Source organism: Giraffa tippelskirchi, chromosome 9 (genome assembly GCF_054371585.1).
Source record: "Giraffa tippelskirchi isolate mGirTip1 chromosome 9, T2T-mGirTip1v1.2.pri, whole genome shotgun sequence".
NCBI lineage: Eukaryota > Metazoa > Chordata > Mammalia > Artiodactyla > Giraffidae > Giraffa > Giraffa tippelskirchi.
The window spans coordinates 95,820,853-95,841,300 of record NC_137283.1 but is presented as its reverse complement, the minus strand read 5'-3'; the positions used below and the strand labels follow the sequence as shown (position 1 = coordinate 95,841,300).

The 20,448-nt window shown below is 34.0% G+C and overlaps 1 protein-coding gene across 50 annotated transcripts in view; it reads right to left on the bottom strand.

Moving 5' to 3' along the window:
* TRDN (triadin) overlaps positions 1-20,448 on the bottom strand; it is a 408,839-nt gene that overhangs the window by 85,863 nt on the left and 302,528 nt on the right. For all 50 annotated transcript variants that reach the window (XR_014065592.1, XR_014065597.1, XR_014065600.1 and 47 more), the window contains one exon: positions 15,372-15,419. Coding sequence is in view for 41 of the 50 variants with exons in the window: in XM_081530502.1 (XP_081386628.1) it covers positions 15,372-15,419 (48 nt within the window). In the remaining 9 variants the exon portion in view is untranslated. The remainder of the gene's footprint in view (positions 1-15,371; positions 15,420-20,448) is intronic.

Below are 20,448 nucleotides of genomic sequence, written 5' to 3'. Positions count from 1 at the left end.
CCTCTTTTGAAAATATATAATTTGTCTGCTGATTTGAGATATTGTTTCATGAGTATCATGAATAAGATCAAGTATCCTTTTTTTTTCCCTTCTGATGGAAAGAATGGTTTTAAAGAACCATCTGGAGCACCCTATCCTTATGTTCAATGATAGGTAATTCCTCAGATCATGACTATTAATGTACATTACATCAAAATGATGTTAAAATTGTTGTATAATATTTCTATTGCTTCCTAATGTGATCCTACCTTTTTTCTAGAGTGATTCAATTGTGATCAATTATCTGATTTTTAAATATTCAATATGCAAATGCCCTACATGCATCTGTCATTGTTTTTTGTTCATCTGGACATAACATTTGACAATCAGGGATATTTTATAAAAGATATTTTATAGCATTTTAGATCCTTTTCACACTCCAAAATATGTTTTATAAATAAATACAGAGAAAAGAATTTTCAAATTGTCTAAATGGTTTAGCATTCTATGCTTATAATTCCCATGAGGAAAATATATATTTTGATGTTTTATGCAATACTAACTTTGAATATTTCTGAAAAGATGTTGTCAGTGTTTAATTTTACTCAGGATGTTGTTCATTAACTTTTAATTAAGTATAACTTGATTAGGAAGCCATTTTTAATTTTGTTTTTGTCTTAAGGATACATGTAATTATTTACCTCATTCTATAGGCTAGCTTCCGAGGGGACTCAGTGGTAAAGAATCTGCCTGTCAATGCAGAAGACACAAGAGACAAGGGTTGGATCCCTCCGTCAGGAAGATTCCCTGGAGGAGGAAAGGGCAACCCACTCCAGTATTCTTGCCTGGAGAATCCCATGGACAGTAGAGCCTGGTGCGCTACAGTCGCAAAGAGTTGGACGTGCCTGAACGACTAAACAGTAACTCTATATAAGCATCTCTAAAAGGCTTCCTTCAATTACTCAAGCATTGTGTGGTTCTAGGCAAGCTGGGCTGTGTTACCATGTTAAAACTGTCACATGAAACATGGCATAGGAATTCAAAACAACAGATATAGAACTTATTTAATGTGTAGCTTGTGATCACCATGGAGACAGAAGTTTTGTCCAATGGACTAGGTCTTCTAGCACTTTTGACAAACTCTCTCCTATGGTAATATAGTTCTTCAAATTACCTTGGCTGAGGGACTTCCTGAAGTCATCTAACTACTATTTTCCTTTGACTGAATTCTGATCCAGCTTTACAATAATGATGATTTTAGCCTGCGTAGCTTGGCTCTAAGAGGAGAATACTAATCAGAATTCTGAAGTGTACCTCAGGGGAGCATATTTTACTTTATCTATGATCAGCTCTTTTAGGAAGAATAGTAATATGCAATTACTTAAAAAGTAAAATAAGCACTCCTTTATATTTTGGGAGCTGAGGTAAACTGGGATGCCTTAGAATATAACTCTCTGAGCACTAAAGAATTTGTTTTTCAAAGAAAACTTTATTAGCCATGAATTTTTCTTATGTAATCATGTTCAACTTAAGATGTCAAATTTCTCATGATTCTTTCAAGAAGAAAATCTTTGTTAAAAGATTAATTTCCTTAAGGGCAGACAAAGTTAGGTCTTGGTCATTCCTGTATTCGCATATAATGATAAAGTATTGTTTCGTATGGTTAGACATTTGTACATAAAATCTTGCTATGATTGGAATGTTTGTTTCATCCTGAAATTGATATGCTGAGGCCTAATGCTCGATGCAACGGCATTTGGAGGTGGGGCCTCTGGGAGGTGATTATGTCATGAGACTGCAGCCCTCATGAAAGGGATTAGTGCCCTTTCTTATAAGAAGAGACATGAAAAAGATGACTTCTCTCTTCTCTCTCTCTCCCTCTCCCTCTCCCTTTCTCTCTCTGCACCATAGCAGGATATAGTAAGACATTTGTTTGCAAACCAGGAAGAGCCGCTTTATCAGGAACCAAATTGGCTGGCACCTGACCTTGGACATCCTAGCCTCCAGAAATGTGAGAAACACATTTCTGCTGTTTAAACCACCTAGTCTATAATATTTTGTGATAGCAGCCAGAGTTGACTGAGATAGATCTCTAACTCCTCACCCATTCCAGGAAGGTGGACATTATCTAGATTTTATAGATATGACAGTAGGATCTAAGAGAGGTAAATAACTTGTCCGATATTGCAACTACTAAATGGCAGTGGGAAATTTGAACCCAGATCATCAGAATAAAAATTACAGCTAAACTACTATAGTAAGTGCTGGGAGCACAGTGAAATATAAATTTGATAGCACCACAGATGACTCCTAGAAATGAAGAGTAAGCATACTTGCATCACCACCTCACAGCAATGTTCTTCATAACTGCCTGTCATAGCTTTCCAAATTCTTTTCCTGAAGCAAAGACCATGTCATCTGGCACCTACTAGGAAGTCAGTAACTATTTGTTGAATAAATTAGCCAAATTTATGCTGACCGCATTTTATCAGAAAATTTACTCTTGAATCTTTACACAAAAGCCTAATAATCATATAATCACCTTTCATGGTTAGTTATTTCCCAACTTTGCAGTCCCAAGTTGGCTAAGTTAGCAAAGTAAAATGAAATCATCAGTACTTGACAATTTTCATGGATAAAAATAAAAAAATTATATACATTTCAACTTTACTTCATGTAACAATTTGCTTTTTTTTAACCTAAGAAATCTCGAATGGTGAATTTCCAGTGTTTAATAACCTCACACACCTATATTTACATACTTAATTTCAAATAATTTGTTGTAAAAATCACTAATCATCTCATTTTAAGTGTAACATATTATATTTTCTATGACAACTATAATATTGTATATATTCTACATTGTCTTTAAAATTCTTTCTCAATTAGAAATCTTCTACAAACACATTTATGTGTGATCTGAGAAATGTCTCCTTGTCGTCTGTGTTCAAATATGAAATGTGTTTTATGAGGATATATGTATATATAATTTGAAGAAATATAATTGACTATAAGAAAAATATTAACTTAAAATTATTAATATAATAAAATGAATAGGATTTTGAAATAAATCCTTCTGCTATTCAGTATGAAACGTAAAAATATAGTACTATGAAATTCACTTAGTGGATACATTCTTTGAGATTTCCATACATTTTTTAATACATTCCTGGTCTTTGATTTATTTACTTATTAATTTTTGGCTGTGCTGGGTCTTCATCACGACGCATGGGCTCTTCCTCATTGCTATATGCAGCTCTCTCTATTTGCCGTGAGTTGAGGCTCCTCCCTGGTTGCAGAGCACAGGCTTCTTATTGTGGTGGCTTCTTTTGAGGTAGAGCAGAAGCTCTTGGCACGTAGGCTCAGTAACTGTGGAGAATGGGCCCAGCTGACCTGTGGCATGTGGGATCTTAGCTCCCAGATGAGGGATTGAATCCACGTCCCCTGCACTGGCAGGCAGACCCTCAACTGCTGGGTCACCAGGGAAGTTCCTCCCATACAATTTTTTAAATTAATGCACTATAATAATTTTTAGAGCAGAGTAATGTTTACAATAAATTGAATAAAAGTTCAGAGAGTTCCCACATATGCCCTCCCCTAATATAAATGACCATCTCCATCATCAAATCCCTAACTAATGCTGTACAGTTGTTACCATTGATATATCATTATCAATATTGATACATCACTATCAATCAAAGTCCACAGCTTACATTAGGGTTCATTCTTGGTTTTGTTAATTCTATGGATTTTGAAAAATGTATGACATTCGTATACCATAATTGTAAGATAGTAAATAGCTTCATTGCCTAGAAATCCCTTGTGCACTACCTATTCATCCCTCCCTCTTCCTAAACCCTTGGCAACCACTAAACTTTTTACTATCTCCATAGTTTTGCCTTTTCCAGAAAGTCATGTAGGTGGAGTTATACAATATGCAGATTTTCAGATTGGCTTCTTTCACTTAGAAACAGAATTTAATGTTCCTGATTATCTTTCCATGGCCTGATAGCTCACACATTTTTAACACTGGAGAAAATTCTTTTGTATGGACATAACAGAATTTATTTATCCACTCACCTATTGAAAAATATATTTGTTGGTTTCAAGTTTAGCAACCAGGCTAAAGCTGGAATATTTGTGTACATAAGTTTTCAATTTATTTGGGTAAATACCAAGGAGCATGACTGCTGGATCATGTGATACGAGTATATTTAGTTTTGTAAAAAAACACCAAACTGTCTTCCAAAGTGTCTGTACCATTTTGCATTTCCTCCAGCAAAGCATGAGAATTCCTATTGCTCCACATTCTCTCCAATATTTGATGTTTCACTGCTTTGGATTTTAGCCATTTTCATAGGTATATAGTGGTATCTCATTGTTTTAATTTGCAATTTCCTAATGATGTGTGATGTTGAGCATCTTTTCATATGCTGATTTCCCATCTATATTATCTTCTCTGATGAGGTATCTGTTTAGACAATTTTCCAGTTTTTAGAATGGGTTGCTCATTTTCTTTTTGTTGAGTTTTAAGAGTTCTTTGTGTATTTTGGATAACTGTCCTTCACCAGATATATATTTCACAAATATTTCCTCTTATTCTATGTTTTTTCTTTAACTATTCTTGACAGTATGCTTTGCAGAGAATATTTAATTTTAATAATGTCCAGCATATCAACTTTTCATTTATGGGTTGTGTCTTTTGTGTTGTGTTTAAAAAGTAATCTCCAAACCCAAGATAACCTAGATTCTCTTTTATGTTATCTTCCAGGAGTTTCATAATTTTATGTTTTACATTTAGGTCTATGATCCACTCTGAGCTAGTATTTTGATAAGGATGTAGGATTCTTACCTAGATTCTTTCTTTTTCTTTTTGCTTGTGAGTGTACACTTATTCTCATACCACTTGCTGGGAAGACTATCCTTTCTCCATTGAATTGTTTTTGCTTCTTTGTCAAAGACCAGTTGACTGTATTTTTTTATGGGTCTATTTCTGGGCTCTCCATTTTGTCCCATCAATGTTTGTTGATTCTTTCACCAATATCACACTGTTGACTACTGTAGCTTTATAATAAGTCTTGAAGTTCAGTAGTCCTCAGATTTTGTTCTTCTCCTTTGATGTTGTCTTGGCTATTCTGGGTCTTTTCTTTTTCCACATAAACTTTAGGATCAGTTTGTGGATATTCATAATATCAGTTTGTCAATACCACTGAGATTTTATCATGATTGCATAGAATCTATAGATAAATTTGGGAAGAACTGACATGTTAACAATTTGGAGCCTGCCTACTCATGAACATAGAAAAGATTATATCTTAGATTGATATTCAAGTCTTTTCTTTTTTGGTGCTAATGTAAATAGTTTTGCATTTTTTATTTTATTCATTCCAATTTCTCATTGCTGGTACATAGGAGAGCAGTTGACTTTTGCTTGTTAACCTTGTGTCTTGCAACCTTGCTATAATCACTGATTTAGTTCCAGAAGGTTTTTCTTCTTCATAATTTTCTAAATAGATGATCATATCATGCAAAAAGGCAGTTTTTTTTTTTTCCAATGGGTATGTCTTTGATTCCTTTTCTTGTCTTATTGCATTAACTAATACTTCCAGTACAATGTTGAACAACTGTGCTGAGAAGGCACATTCTTGCCTTGTTTCTTTATCTTAGTGGGTAAGCTTTATGTGACTTAACATTAAGTATGAGGTTATGAGTAGGTTTAATTGTAGATATTCTTTATCAAGTTGGAGAAGTTTGTCTTTATTCCTAGTTTGCTGAGAGATTTTATCATAACTAGTTGTTGGATTTTGTCAAATTATTTTCTGTTATCTATTGAGCTTTTTTCTTGTTTATCTTATTGATGTGATGAATTACATCAATTTATCTTCAAATGTTAAATCAGTTTTGCTTACCTAGAATGAATCACACTTGGTCATGGTGTATAACTCTTTTTATACACTGTTTAATTTGACTTGGTAATGTTTTTGACTTCTATGAATTTTTTAAGAAATCTTTAATAGTACCTTACACTTTGAATTGTATATGTGCATGTAAAAGAAACTTGAGGTCTTAGACTTTCAAAAAGGCTTTGGTTGGAGAAAAAAACAACAAGAAACTCTGCAGAACAAGAAACCCAAGTATAAGCTTCTTCACTTTAGAACAATAGAAGAATTCATTTTGGTATTTTAAAAAGGTCAACTTGATCTAGTCTATGAATATTTATTCAGTGTCTCTTTTGGATTCTGAGCTGGGTAAACAAGATGGCTGCCTGGAGTTCAGTCTATGCTGGAAGAAATCCACATAGACAGATTAAGTAGAATGATGGAGACACACACACATACACAGAGTTCTGAGCTCACAGCAGGACTGACAAACTCTACCTGATGCAACAAGAAAAGACTTCACAGAAGTACTGGTATCTATGGTCAACTCTGAAATTGCATATAATATCTGTTATCAAAGAAGAATTGGAAAGATATTTCCAATACAAGGAACAACATAAGAAAACAATGTAGTGTGAAAATTCAGGTGGCGTAAACAGTGGGTGTACAAAATGAGTGAGAAGCATGTGAGCCTAGGCTAGAAGTCACACTGAGGGTCGGTGGTAAAGAAACCTTCAGCACCTTCCTAGAGAATTAGAATTTATATCCTTCCAGTGATGAGGAGTCTTTAAAGATCTTAAGTCAAAACTTTTTTTTCTGTTATTGTATCAATGCAATTAAAGTTTACTCATGAGAGAATATGATACCTACCGAACTGACTGACAATACTTAGAAAGTCATTGTTATTTTGTTTGGAAATAGTCCAAACCAATACTGAAACCACAATTCACCAACATTTGTGGTATCCATGTTTTCTTCTCTCTTGAGACAATATCTTCTTCTGTTTCATTTTTTAAAGATTCTTTTGTATGAGTGTGTTATGGACAGAATTTCTGCATCCTCTGTGTCATTATCACTGATTCTTTTGGCTAAATTAATGTTTAGAGAATCTTCATGTCATTTCATTGGACATTCAATGGCATGCTTTGCTCCACAGATGTACTTTTTGAAACTTAAGTAAAATTTAAATATATATTTTGAAATTCAAGGGAAGTAAATACTTCAAATATTAGGATTCTATTTAGTATATTTATATAATATTCAGAAATATTTTCATACTAGAATCTGAATCTGATTTTCCTGTTTGTATATTTGCACAGATTGTACTTGCAATCAGAAAAATAAGCTTATTCTTCAGCATCTGGGACAAAGTGCAAATGTCTCATGCATGGGAGACATTTCTTACAAATGAGAATTATACAATATTAAGACTGGAAAATTCTGTACAGAATGCTTAGTAAAATAATCTCAGCTTGTAAAGGAGGCTTTCAAACAAGTAACCAGCCTAATGTCACAGAATAAATTTTTTTTGTGTTTATAAGGGATAAACCAAGCCTTAAGTTTTATTTTGAGATAACTGTATATTCTATTATTAAGGCAAATTAGTATTTCTAATCATTATTAGGTTTTAACAGCTATTTATTTTCAAGGACTAACAATACAAGTGGTAACTCCAAGCTAAGAATTGTTGACCATGATTTTTATTGCCAAGATTTCTAACGAAACTACATATGTTTTATTATGAGTTAGCTGACCTAGTAGTAGCTCTTTCTGATACAAAATCAAATGAAATGAAACCCCAAATTTGCAAGTCAAAATGATGAAAAAATTTTGAGTTATATTTTGCCATTTCATAATTCCAAAGGAGTATCTGCACTGAATTTTCAGGTTTTAAAAACTGCTTTTTCCTTAGCATATAATATACCATAATTCTACAAAAAACTGGGATAGTAATATAGCCAATAAAGTGCAATCAAATTTTATGTAGAATGGTGAAAATTTTTCATGTTTATTCCTGAAATTAGTTGATCTATAACGTGTACTTTACAATTAGAATAAAGTAACAATGCATTTTTATGCAGAGCAGATGATTTAAGATAATAGCTGCAACTTGATTTTTAGAGAATTTTAGCTTAATCTTTTAGCTTAAACTCCCATTAATTTATTATAGGATATGACATAGCAATTGATTTTAAGTAGTTTTATTCAAGATAATGTATAGTATATGCCTATAGCATATGCCTACTTTTTTTTTCCTGAATAGGCTTTTGATTGAAAATTAATTTATACATAAAAGAAAAAATTCAATAAAGAAGGGATAAAAAAATTCTCCCCAAACAATCTCTGGCTTGTAGAGATACAAATAGCCAAACAATGTTCTGGCTACTTAGGTTTGTAACATAGCAGCTTACAATATATTTTCTATTAAAAATCCCTAAGGGAACAAACCCATAGGTTATTTCAGGATAAAAGCAGGAGTAAAAGCAAATATCAATACAAAGAGAGACAAAATTAGCAGCTTAATATTCTTGAGCTTGTAAGGAGGTATTTTTTTGGTGTGCTATAAGGTAAACACTACAAAGCATTTCCTCAGATTTTATACACACTAATGCCGAATAGCAAAGGAACAAATCAAAGTCAGTTTTTCTCTCTGGAGAACAAAACTGTAATCTTCAAATATCTATACTAAATAATTAAAAATAGTTTTTACTGACCAAATCCTGGGGCTAGTGATCAAAATTCTCCATAAGTAAAAATAAGATTTCTAAGAGAATTTTTATTATAAAGAGGATGAGATGGTCTTTTACAGATTTAGGGATTTCCTAAAGAACCATAAACTTAATATTAAGATGTAGATGATGATCAAAACTATTTTAAATTGCTTTAAAATTATTAAATTATATTAAGTATTGCCAAAAGAAATCTGAAGTGCATTGCCATTAAATTCAGAAAGCATATGACAACTTTTCTTCATATTTCAATTTGATTTGACTGGGCTTTAGAAATGGTATATAAATACATTCCATTAGTTTACATAAAGATTGTTGGACATTAAATCAAGACAAAGTTCCATAATTATATATATGATAGGTGTAGCAAGAGTATATGCTTGATGGGAAAAGTTTGTTGTTGTTTTTAGGAGCCTAAAAGATGGATACAATTTCAATTAAGAAAGTATTTTGATGAATCATGGAAGGGGTAAAGTATAGACAGAGTCTTCCCCATGCAGGGGTTGAACTCAGGTCTCCCGCATTGCAGGCAGATGCTTTACCATCTGAGCCATCAGGGAAGCCACCATAGATAGAGTAGGACACATTATCCCTGGATACACTGTCTGTTCTGGTAATGTCAGGTGACTTAATTTGGCCTATCTAACAGCTAGTTCCTCTGAGTCCAGGGTTAGAAAGGTAACCTGGTGGCAAAAGAGGTGACACTAGTATAAAGTGCATGGAGAGGTTCTTGGGATAATCTTATAGTTTTAGTGTGCTTCTCCGATGAAATGCCCACAGTCTCTAAGCAAAGGAATGAAAAAGATAGGCACGTAGGTCACATTAGGCAGAGGAGTGGTTCATTTTCATAGCCAAAAAGCAGAATTATGCATAATGAAAACTGAAATGTGGACATTACACTACATCTCTCTGTGTGATTTTAACTTGACTATAGTATATCCTAAGGCTTCCCTGGTGGCTCAGTGGTAAAGAATCTGCCTGCCAATGTAGGAGACGCAGGTTCAATCCCAGGGTTGGGAAGATTCCCTGGAGTAGGAAATGGTAACCCACTTCAGTATTCTTGCCTGGGAAAATTCCATGGACAGAGGAGCCTAGCAGGCTATAGTCCATGGGGTGACAAAGAGTCAGACATGACTTAGCAATTAAACAACAACAAAAATGGTGAGAGAGAAGGGATGAGAAAGAACTTGCCATTCATGAGATCAAATGACTGTGAGAACATTCTATAAGTATTAAAACAAGAGTGAGAAATGGTGAAATATGTTATGTGAGCAAATGAGATAGTGGAAAATTGCAAAAGTTCTGTTGAAAATATACAAAATATGTAAGCAAGCAGAGTACGCTCACTTTTACAGATGATTCATGAGCTCTGTGTATAGACCATCTTTTCTCTGAAGCCCACTCCATACTCCTCATACCCATTCCCAGCGCCTAGTCTGTTGTGGGCGCTCAATAAATATTAAACAACCAAAGCACGAACTAATGTCAAAAGTTTGGAATTCACAGGAATCAATAGTGTTATTATTATCATTTAACATTTATTGAGGGTCGACAGCATGACTTCGTCCACATGTGAAAATAGGTTATTTTATAACACACATTAAGCAAATAGTTAAATACAGTATGTATCAACCACACTTTCAGTTTTACTCCATTGATCTTAAATATAAAATTGTTTCTATTTTTTTATAATGTTGACACATCATGAATTATAAATATTTATTATTTAAGTGAATAATTTTCTCTCAAGGAAATCACTACTGTTAGATATTATTAACATTCATTTGAAAGTATGGGATCAATCTACAACAAATACATATCACAGGTTCTAAATAGACCAGTTCATTTACAAAGAATAGAAGAGAATCTGAAAAGTGTCTGAGGACAGTGACAAATACACAAAGCATGCAAATAGCATTGGGTTTCACTTGCCTCTGTGACAATTTAAAACACGAATACAATGATGTGGGATACCACTGTTTACAAAACAGCAAAAAGCCAAAGAAAGACAGAAACTCTTCAAGGGGACACAAATTCCTGTACTTACAAATTTAGAAATATTTCTTCATTTTAAGCAAAATACAATTTTTATTACAGGAAGTGAACTGTATTTGATACATTTATAATCCACAATTTTACCCTTAATAAAATTACTGTGTTCAAATTTATTCTTGGTGGTTAACAGGCACTTAAATTCTATTTAATCATTTTTCATGAATATTTTTGTCATGTTTGTACTTAAGTAGATTTTGAAGTGATTTTTAATTGTTAAGAGGATGGAAAACTATACTGAATATTTCTGTAATGAAATTTTCAGCTTAATTTTGGGATACTAATTTTTCCAAGCTTATAAAGTATGTCTTCCCTTAACATTTGAGACTTAGAGTCTTAGAAATAAGTCTTTCTAGACTAGCCTTCTCATAGAGATTTTATATTCTGATATAAGGGACATACTACTTGAAAACTTCAGTGAATATAAGTTTTTTTATAATTCAAAGGAGTGGAAGATCAGCTAATTCAGCTCTAATTATTAAACCATGAAAAATAAGGATAAGGCCTTATGTTTCTATATTTACACTTATACATTGACCTCACTGGGCAATTACTAAATTTTCTCTTTCATTTTAAATTTTTTAAAAATTCACAATATAGAAGGTACAATTGCTAAAATGTAATTTATTCAAAATTTTTATCCGTATGATGGTTCACCACAAGGTTTTGTTACATAAGAATACCTTCTACAAAGATCCTAGGAATGATGTAATTAATGATCAATTAATATTTAGTTGGCTTCCCAGGTGGTGCTAGCAGTAAGGAATCTCCCTATCAATGCAGGTGATGCAAGAGAAGAGGGCTCAGTTCCTGGGTCTGGAAGATCCCCTGGAGAGGATAAAGGCAGCCCACTCCAGTATTCTTACCTGGAGAATTCCATGGACAGAGGAGCCTGGTGGACTCGAGTCCATGGGACTGCAGAGAGTCAGACACAACAGCATAGCGCAGCAGCAGCAGCAGATTTAATGATTAATTTCATCTAGTATTTTTACTTTAAAATGAGGGTAGTTGGATGATTTAATCAGTTATCTTCTGGTTTCTGAAATATTTGGCAACTTTTGCTATCAGAAATCACATGTGATTTACTAAAATATCATAACTGTACAGTATTAGAGACACAGATTATTGCAACCTGCATCACCTAATATTCCTTTCTTCAACAATTCCTCTATGTTTTTATTCAACCCACAAGTATTTATTGGATACTTCCTACATGCCAGCACTGTTAGAGTCCCTAAGAACAAATTCTTAAAGAAAGCTTTAAGTGATATTATGCACAGGTATGAGTGAAAGAAAAAGAAAGATGATATGTGAGTGATTTGATTTATTGCTATTTTCTTCACCTTTTCACTGTTAGATTGAAATCACTTTGAAGGAATAAAATTAGAAACAAGGAGCTACTGGGACTGCAATCTACAACTCAGATCATCAAAGTTAATTGTCTTGACTGGTCTCCTGCCCTGCCCTGGTAAGTAAGACATCACTGGATACTTCCTGAGAGTGACTGCTTTGATCCTCTGGCTAGTAACAAGCAAATATCACCAAAGATTTTCTTCTGAGAGAAAGCAAGATTAAAAAAGAGAGAGGGAAATTGGAGTTAGGGGCCAGGTCAATTTTGAAAAGTAATACCAAGGAGAAAAAAGTACACTAAATATGAGAAATTAAATATCAAATTAAATATCAAACAATAAATAAACCAAGCTTAATGAAATGTGAATTAACCAAGCTTAATGAAATGAAATAAACCAAGCTTAATGAAATGAAATTATATTGAAGTGGTTTCCCTGGTGGTTCAGTGGTAAAGAATCCACCTGCAATGCAGGAGATGCAGGGGACACAGGTTCAATCCCTGGGTTAGGAAGTTCCACTGGAGTAGGAAATGGCAACCCACATAGGTATTCTTGCCTGGAATATCCCATGGATAAAGGAGCCAGACTGACTGCAATCCATGGGGTCACAAAGAGTCGGACATGAGTTTGTAACTAAACCACCAGTGAAATGTGATGTATTCTTTCTAGATATAATATACAATAAATATAAAGACAAACCCTCATACAGTAGAGTGTGTTGTGATGTTTTATCTTTGGCATTCCTTGGCTCTCACTATAAGGACAGCAACATGTACTGTGGAAAATATTTGTGTCTCCTGATGCTTCTAGGTAACTTCTTTCTAAACAAAGAGAAATTGCTAATGGTGTTTATGGTGTGTGTGTGTATGTGTGTGTATCTTTAAAGTGGGGAAATTTATAAAGATTTTCTTAACACTCAAAATTCTGGTCTAGTCAATGTATGATCTTTATGAGAAGAACTGAAAACCGCATGATCCCTCAATGAATTACAGATAAAATTAGAAGTATAATTTTAGACTTTTGCAAAAGTTAACTAAATTTCTAATTCTTACATGATATGAGGACCAGTTTACACATTAACATAAAATTTTTTCACCTATCACTATATGAATTTCCCATAGCATAAAGTTTAGCTTAATCAATGCTTCCCTAGCAATCATAATGCAGAATAGGTCCAGAGGTTCAATATACACAGTTTTACATAGATCAAAAAGTGTATTTGAAACCTATTAAGAATTATGAGTAAAAGTTTGTCCCTAATAGAGTTTGTAAGTTCAAATTTAAATTAATGAAAATAACTCTTTATAAACCATTTAATTGTACTTCAATGCATTATGAACTAGTTTCAGATTATTTATACTTCTAAATATAACTAAAATCTATATAAAGAAGAGAACTACACAATAGTCAAACATCATCTCAGGAATAAATATTAGAATATTATGATGAAATCTGTAGAATATAAGTGATTTATTCTCACATAAATTCCTTAATTTATTAAAATCACAAAATATATTTTCATATAAATTATTTGTCATAGATATACCATCACAAAAATATTCAAGATATCCAAATAACTTATTTTTTGTGATCTGTGTAGTTAAAAAGTATGAATTCATTGCTTTGTAATATTTAAAACTGAAATGATTTACTAAATCAATATTAAAATGTCATTGAAAGACTCATCTTTATATAAGCCAAGTCCCTAAGTGCTTATAAAATAAAATGAATTTAATAAAAGAATGAATTATAAAATCATCCAAAGGAGTAAATTCACATCTCTAAGAGCCATTTCCAGTCTCTTAACTTTCTGAGGCAACATTATATAATTAATGAAACTGACACGAACATGAAGGTAAAAAGAAATAAAACAATCTGTGCTTAAATCAGTTATATGTTAGTACTATTATTAGTGTGGGAATTTTATATTCTAGTAAGTCTTCTCTTAATTTGCTGTGGTTATAAAAACAATTTGCAAATGCCATTAAGATGAGCAGCCAACACCTTTATACTAGAGAGGAGTAAAAGTATGAAGCTTAATGAAAGCAAAGTGATTTGATTCTCACTTATACTGAAGCTGATTTCATAAGGAAAAAGGCCTAGTAAATACTAAATACTTAACTAGGAGTTTACATTTTTTTATGTCCTTTCACATATATTTTGAACTCCACATCTTGTCAGACAGGCAGGTCAAGTATAATTAACCCTATTTTTTTAGAAAAGAAATTTAGGCTCAGAACCTTATACAAGTCAATAAGTTGAGACTGGGATCCATGCTCCTACACCTCAACTTTATATTTCAGAGACAAACATATCCACCTCAAAAAGAGGCTGACAGAAACATTCAACTGAACTCTAAAAGTCCAGGCAGTCCGCAGAAACCAAAATGAATTTGAAAACTTTTTCAATGTGATTTTTATTTTGAAAAACCCAAGGAAATCAATCCTTGACTAATTTTTTAAATTAGTCAATCCTTGACTTAGTTTACTTATCTGAAATGTGAGAGTTTGAATGATTTTCTTAATATATTTATGTAAAAATATCTAAATTTATGATATTAGGAATTTGTCTCTAAGAGGAGAAATTATTTTCATTTTAATCTTGACAAAGTTATGCTAGTTCTAACCTCATCTACTGATTATAATTAATAGTAAATATTATAATATTATAATGTATTAAAAGCCAAAGGATTGAGGGAACAACAATTAAAATTATTAGCAATGTGAGCTCTAACAGAAGGCACAACATCACCTCAAATGCTTTTACTCTATTATGCTGAAGTATTTTCCTCAAGCATATTCTAGAGTGATATATTTATTATACAGATGCATAAGTACAAAGAAAATGCATTAGTTGTAGCATTGTGATTTAGAACACTGAAATTTTAGACCTTTTGGGAGAATCAATTGCTGAAGTCGTAATACAGATTCAAGTAATTTACTTGTATTGCTGGTTTTTCACTTTGTTTTAACATATTATCTTTCAAGCAGTAGAAATTGTTCTTGCATAAACAGAATTGTGTCATCTCTGTTCTTTAAACTATGATCGGTCAGGTGATGTTAAAATCACAAATCACACAGGAAAAATGTCTACCAATTGGCCTGAAAGTTTTCCTTAAATCTTCAGCATTTCTCTTGATGTAATTAAGCAGTTTGTGGCGCTTTCCTGTTCTGAACTTACACTCAAAGTTTAGTTATACAAAAGAACAAAAACCCAGATTGCCACCTCACATTCTCCCTGGCACAGAGAAACATGCAAGGACAGTGACAGAGAGCAATCGATTTAAAGGTTATTGTCGTCCGCCTGTCTGAATCCAGTGCTTTCCTCCTCACGTTGTTGTCTTTCTAAAGAAGATAATGTCAACCTCCTTCATTTTTTTTTACCTTGCTCCACTGTCTTGGTTGTTTTCTCTTCCTTCTTTCCAGGTACAGCTGCAAAGCAGAGATAAGGTTTAAATAAAAGTTCCAATGGAAATGCTGCTTCTGCACAAAAAGGCATTTTGTAACTCATTCAATGCCAAAGATTTCTTCTAAACAGGCTATTTTGAAGCTTTTTCAATACTTCTCATTTCTCTATAATCCAACAGAAACCTACTATTATAAATCTACTCTTAACGAATTAGAGAAAAAAAAAATCCCTTGCCCTCTTCTTACTAGTTTTTACTTCTTACTAGTTTTTCCACCTTATTCTTTTACAGGTTGCTTTGATAAACAAGCTCTGTGAAGAGTTCTGCTTGACAGGATTATGATTAATCAACTTACATTCCAGGTTATTGCTGGAATCACCTAGTGTCTTGAAAATGTCAAGTAGGTGCTCCTTTAAATTCATGCTTAATATCACTTAATCAGCTCAAAGGACAGTGTAGTCATGCTTGAGATTTGCTTAAATATTAAATGAAGTCATCCCAAATCACAAGTAACCAAAAAAAAAGAAAAAAAACAGGAGTATCATTTTGGTGCTGTTTCTGATGAACTACTGAGATTTTACTGCTGTTGGTGGAGCAGTTTACCTGTTTATACATCCAAGAAATAGAGTTCAGACAAAGTTAATGTACTGAAATAGCTGATTCAAGCAAGGATCTTCAGAGGACATTGGCAACTATTAGAAGGATGAATGGGAAACTGAATATTGCCATCATATCCAAGTACCCCCTCAAGAGCTGCACAGGAAAAACTGCAACTTTGAAGTGAAAATGTGATTGTTACCAACTTCACACACTGATGAAACTTAGAACCACTCATTCATAATGGGACATCCAGACATTCTGTGCATCTAATGACACACAGTGTGATATACAACAGTATCACCTCTGAAGTATCCTTGCCGAAGCATTCAAATGGAATCAAGTTAAGCCAAAGATTAAGTTTAGTCAAACATGGGATAGAAAGAACATATTAAATAATATTCTGAAGAAACAATTACAGAAAACCTAAAGTGTATGCAGTGTAAATGACCATGATCTTTTCAAAAAGTTAATGATATTAACTAGGGTGAAAAAAAAGAAAAGTTTTCATCAGTGTGTATGCCCAGCTGTGGGATTGCTGGGTCATATGGCAGGATACAGGTTGCTTGGGGCTGGTGCACCAGGATGACCCGGAGGGATGGGATGGGGAGGGAGGAGGGAGGGGGGTTCTGGAAGGTGAACACATGTACACTCATGGCGGATTCATGTCAATGTATGGCAAAACAAATACAATATTGTAAAGTTAAAAAATAGATAAATAAACTAATTAAAAAAAAAGAAAAGTTTTATAAAACTTGCTAAATTCACTCAGTTGTTCATCTGTAGATTCTTTAGAATTTTTCAAAAAAAATTAAAAAAAGAATTTTTCAAATAGACAATTTCATCTGTGAATAAACTTTTATTTTTAAATTTTTTATTTCTGTACAGATTACTTCTTTTTCTCACATTATTGCAAGGGTTAGAATACCCAGTATAATGGGTAATACAAGTGCTGATAGCAGACATCCTTGTCTTTTCCAATTCTCAGTGAGAAATCTTTCCATTTTCTAAATTGAGTATAATATTTGTTAATAGTTTTGTATATATATTCTCAGAATAGGGAAGGTTCATTCTACTTTAATATGAAATACATCAAATGCCTCAATTATGAAAAGTTTAATTTCCCTTTATATTATTATGATTAATTATGTTGATTTCTGAAATTGCATTCCAGAAATAAAACCAAATTGGTTGCATCTTGTCTTCTGCATGTAATATCAGACTTCTTATTGTTGTTCAGTTGCTAAGCCCTATCCGATTCTTTGTGACTCCATGGACTGCAGAACACAGGCTTCCCTGTCCTTTCCAGGTCTCCTGGAGCTTGCTCAAACTCATGTTCATCTAATCAGTGATGCCATCCAACCATCTCATCATCTGTCGTCCCCTTCTCCTCCTGCCTTCAATCTTTCCTAGCATCAGGGTCTTTTCTAATGAGCCAGCTTTTTTGCATCAGGTGGCAAAAGTGTTGGAAGCTTCAGCTTCAGCATGAGCCCTTCCAATGAATTTTCAGGACTGATCTCCTTTAGGATGGACTGGTTTGATCTTTCAGTCCAAAGGACTCTCAAGAGTCTTCTCCAACACCACAGTTCAAAAGCATCAATTCTTGAGCACCCAGCCTTCTTTATGGTCCAACTCTCACATCCACATATGACTACTGGAAAAACCATAGCTTTGACCACATGGACCTTTGTTGGCAAAGTAATTCTCTGCTTCTCAATATGCTATCTAGGTTTGTCATAGCTTTTCTTCCAAGAAGCAAGCATCTTTTAACTTCGTGACTTCAGTCACTATGTGCAGTGGTTTTGGAGCCCAAAAAAATAAACTCTGTCACTGTTTCCATTGTTTCCAAAAATATTTGCCATAAAGTGATGGTACTGGACGCCACGATCTTAATTTTTTGAATGCTGTTTTAAGCCAGCTATTTCACTCTCCTCTTTCACTTTCATCAAGAGGCTCTTTAGTTCCTTTTTGCTTTCTGCCATAAGGGTGGTGTCCTCTGCATATCTGAGGTTATTGATATTTTACTGGCAATCTTGATTCTGGCTTGAACTTCATCCAGTCCAGCATTTTGCATGATGTACTCTGCATATAAGTTAAATAAGCAGGGTGACAATATATATAGCTTTGACATACTCCTTTCCCAATTTAGAACCAGTCCGTTTTTCCATCTCTGGTTCTAACTGTTGCTTATTGACCTGCATACAGGTTTCTCAGGAGGCAGGTAAGGTGGTCTGGTATTCCCATCTGTTGAAGAATTTTCCACAGTTTGTTGTTAGCCACACAGTCATATGCTTTAACATAGTAAATAAAGCAGAAGTAGATGTTTTTCTGTAATTCTCTTGCTTTTTCTATAATCCAACATCGGATGTTGGCAATTTGACCTCTGGTTCCTCTGTCTTTTCAAAACGCAGCTTGAACATCTGGAAGTTCACGGTTCATGTACTGTTGAAGCCTGGCTTGTAGAATTTTGAGCATTACTTTACTAGCGTGTGAAATGAGTGTTAATTGTGCAGTTGTTTGAACATTCTTTGGCATTGCCTTTCTTTGGGATTGGAATGAAAATTGACCTTTTTCAGTTCGGTGGCCACTGCTGAGTTTTGCAAATTTGCTCACATATTGAGTGCAGTGCTTTCACAGCATCATCTTTTAGGATTTGAAATAGCTCATCTGGAATTTCATCACCTCCATTAGTTTTGTTCACAGTGATACTTCCTAAGGCCCATTTGACTTCACATTCCAGGATGTCTGGCTCTAGATGAGTGATCACACTATTTGGATCATACCATTCGTAATGATCAACATTTGGAGGTGTCTATTTTAGGGGAAAAAGTAGATTTGTATTGTATGCCTTCAGAGACTCCAGCTACTAAAGAAACAAAGTAGCTACCATTCTTATACAGCAATGCCTTGATTATGGACAGATAGCCCTGAGATAAACTGTGAGGTGGAGAAGTTGGTTTTCTATAGTTTCAGGTTGTTTTCTTTTTATTTCCTTTACCACTGTTTAATTTACCTGCAAAGTTCCAGCCTACAGCAAACCTCAATCTCACTTTTATTACAAAGATACCAAAGGATGCTTTCTCAAATTAAAGCTAGTGGCTTTAGTATTTATATCTTACTATATAATACTATTGAGGTAACGTTGATTAATAACGTTATGTACCTTTCACATATACAAGATTATATTTCTACTTTTGAATACATTACAGAATGCTCAGCACCAAAAATTTAGTTTCCATCCATCACTATCGTTTTTACACATTTATCCCCCCCTGCACCTTCCCCACCACTCTGATCTCTATATGTACATGTTGGGTTTTGTTTTCTTTGATCATTTATTTTACTTATCTGTTTGTTTTTTATATTCTACTTATGAGTAAAATTAGATGATACATACCTTTGTCTGACTTAATTCACTTGATGCTACTTGCACGTGCCACAGCACTTTAATTTAAATATGTCTAAAATTAATCTTGTCTTCTCTCACAAAATAGTTTAATCTTTTTCATTTTTATTACAAATACCAATAATATTCTTCTAGTTGTTGTTGTTTAGTAGTTAAGTTTGTCTGACTCTTTTGTGACCCCATGGACTGTAGCCCACCTGGCTCCTCTCTCATGGTATTTCCCAGGCAAGAATACTGGGGTGGGTGGCCCTTTCCTCCTCTAATATTCTTCCAGTACTCAGCTTCAAAACTTTTTATTAGATAATTTCTGAATTTTTCCTTTGCAAAGTTGGATAGTTGTCAAGTTCCATTGAATCTATTTTATGATAGTGCTCATGTAACATCCCTTCTTTCCAATTTCATGATTAATATCAGATACTAACGCACACTGCCTACATTATTGCCAAAACTTCCTAACTAGCCTCAGTTCAGTCAGTCAGTTCAGTCACCCAGTTATGTGCAACTCTTTGCAACGCCATGGACTGCAGCACGCCAGGCCTCCCTGTCCATCGCCAACTCCCAGAGTTTACTCAAACTCATGTCCATTGAGTCGGTGATGCCATCCAACCATCTCATTGTCTGCCATCCCCTTCTCCTCCTGCCTTCAATCTTTCCCAGCATCAGGGTCTTTTCAAATGAGTCAGCTCTTTGCATCAGGTGGCCAACATATTGGAGTTTCAGCTTCAGCATTAGTCCTTCCAATGAATATTCAGGACTGATTTCCTTTAGGATGGACTGGTTGGATCTCCTTGCAGTCAAAGGGACTCTCAAGAGTCCTCTCCAACACCACAGTTCAAAAGCATCAATTCTTTGGTGCTCAGCTTTCTTTATAGTCCAACTCTCACATCCATACATGACTACTGGAAAAACCATAGCTTTGACTAGACGGATCTTTGTTGGCAAAGTAGTATCTCTGCTTTTTAATATGCTGTCTAGGTTGGTCATAATTTCTCTTCCAAGGAGCAAGCATCTTTTAATTTTCTAAAGCAAAAGTCTGAGTATCATTCCTATA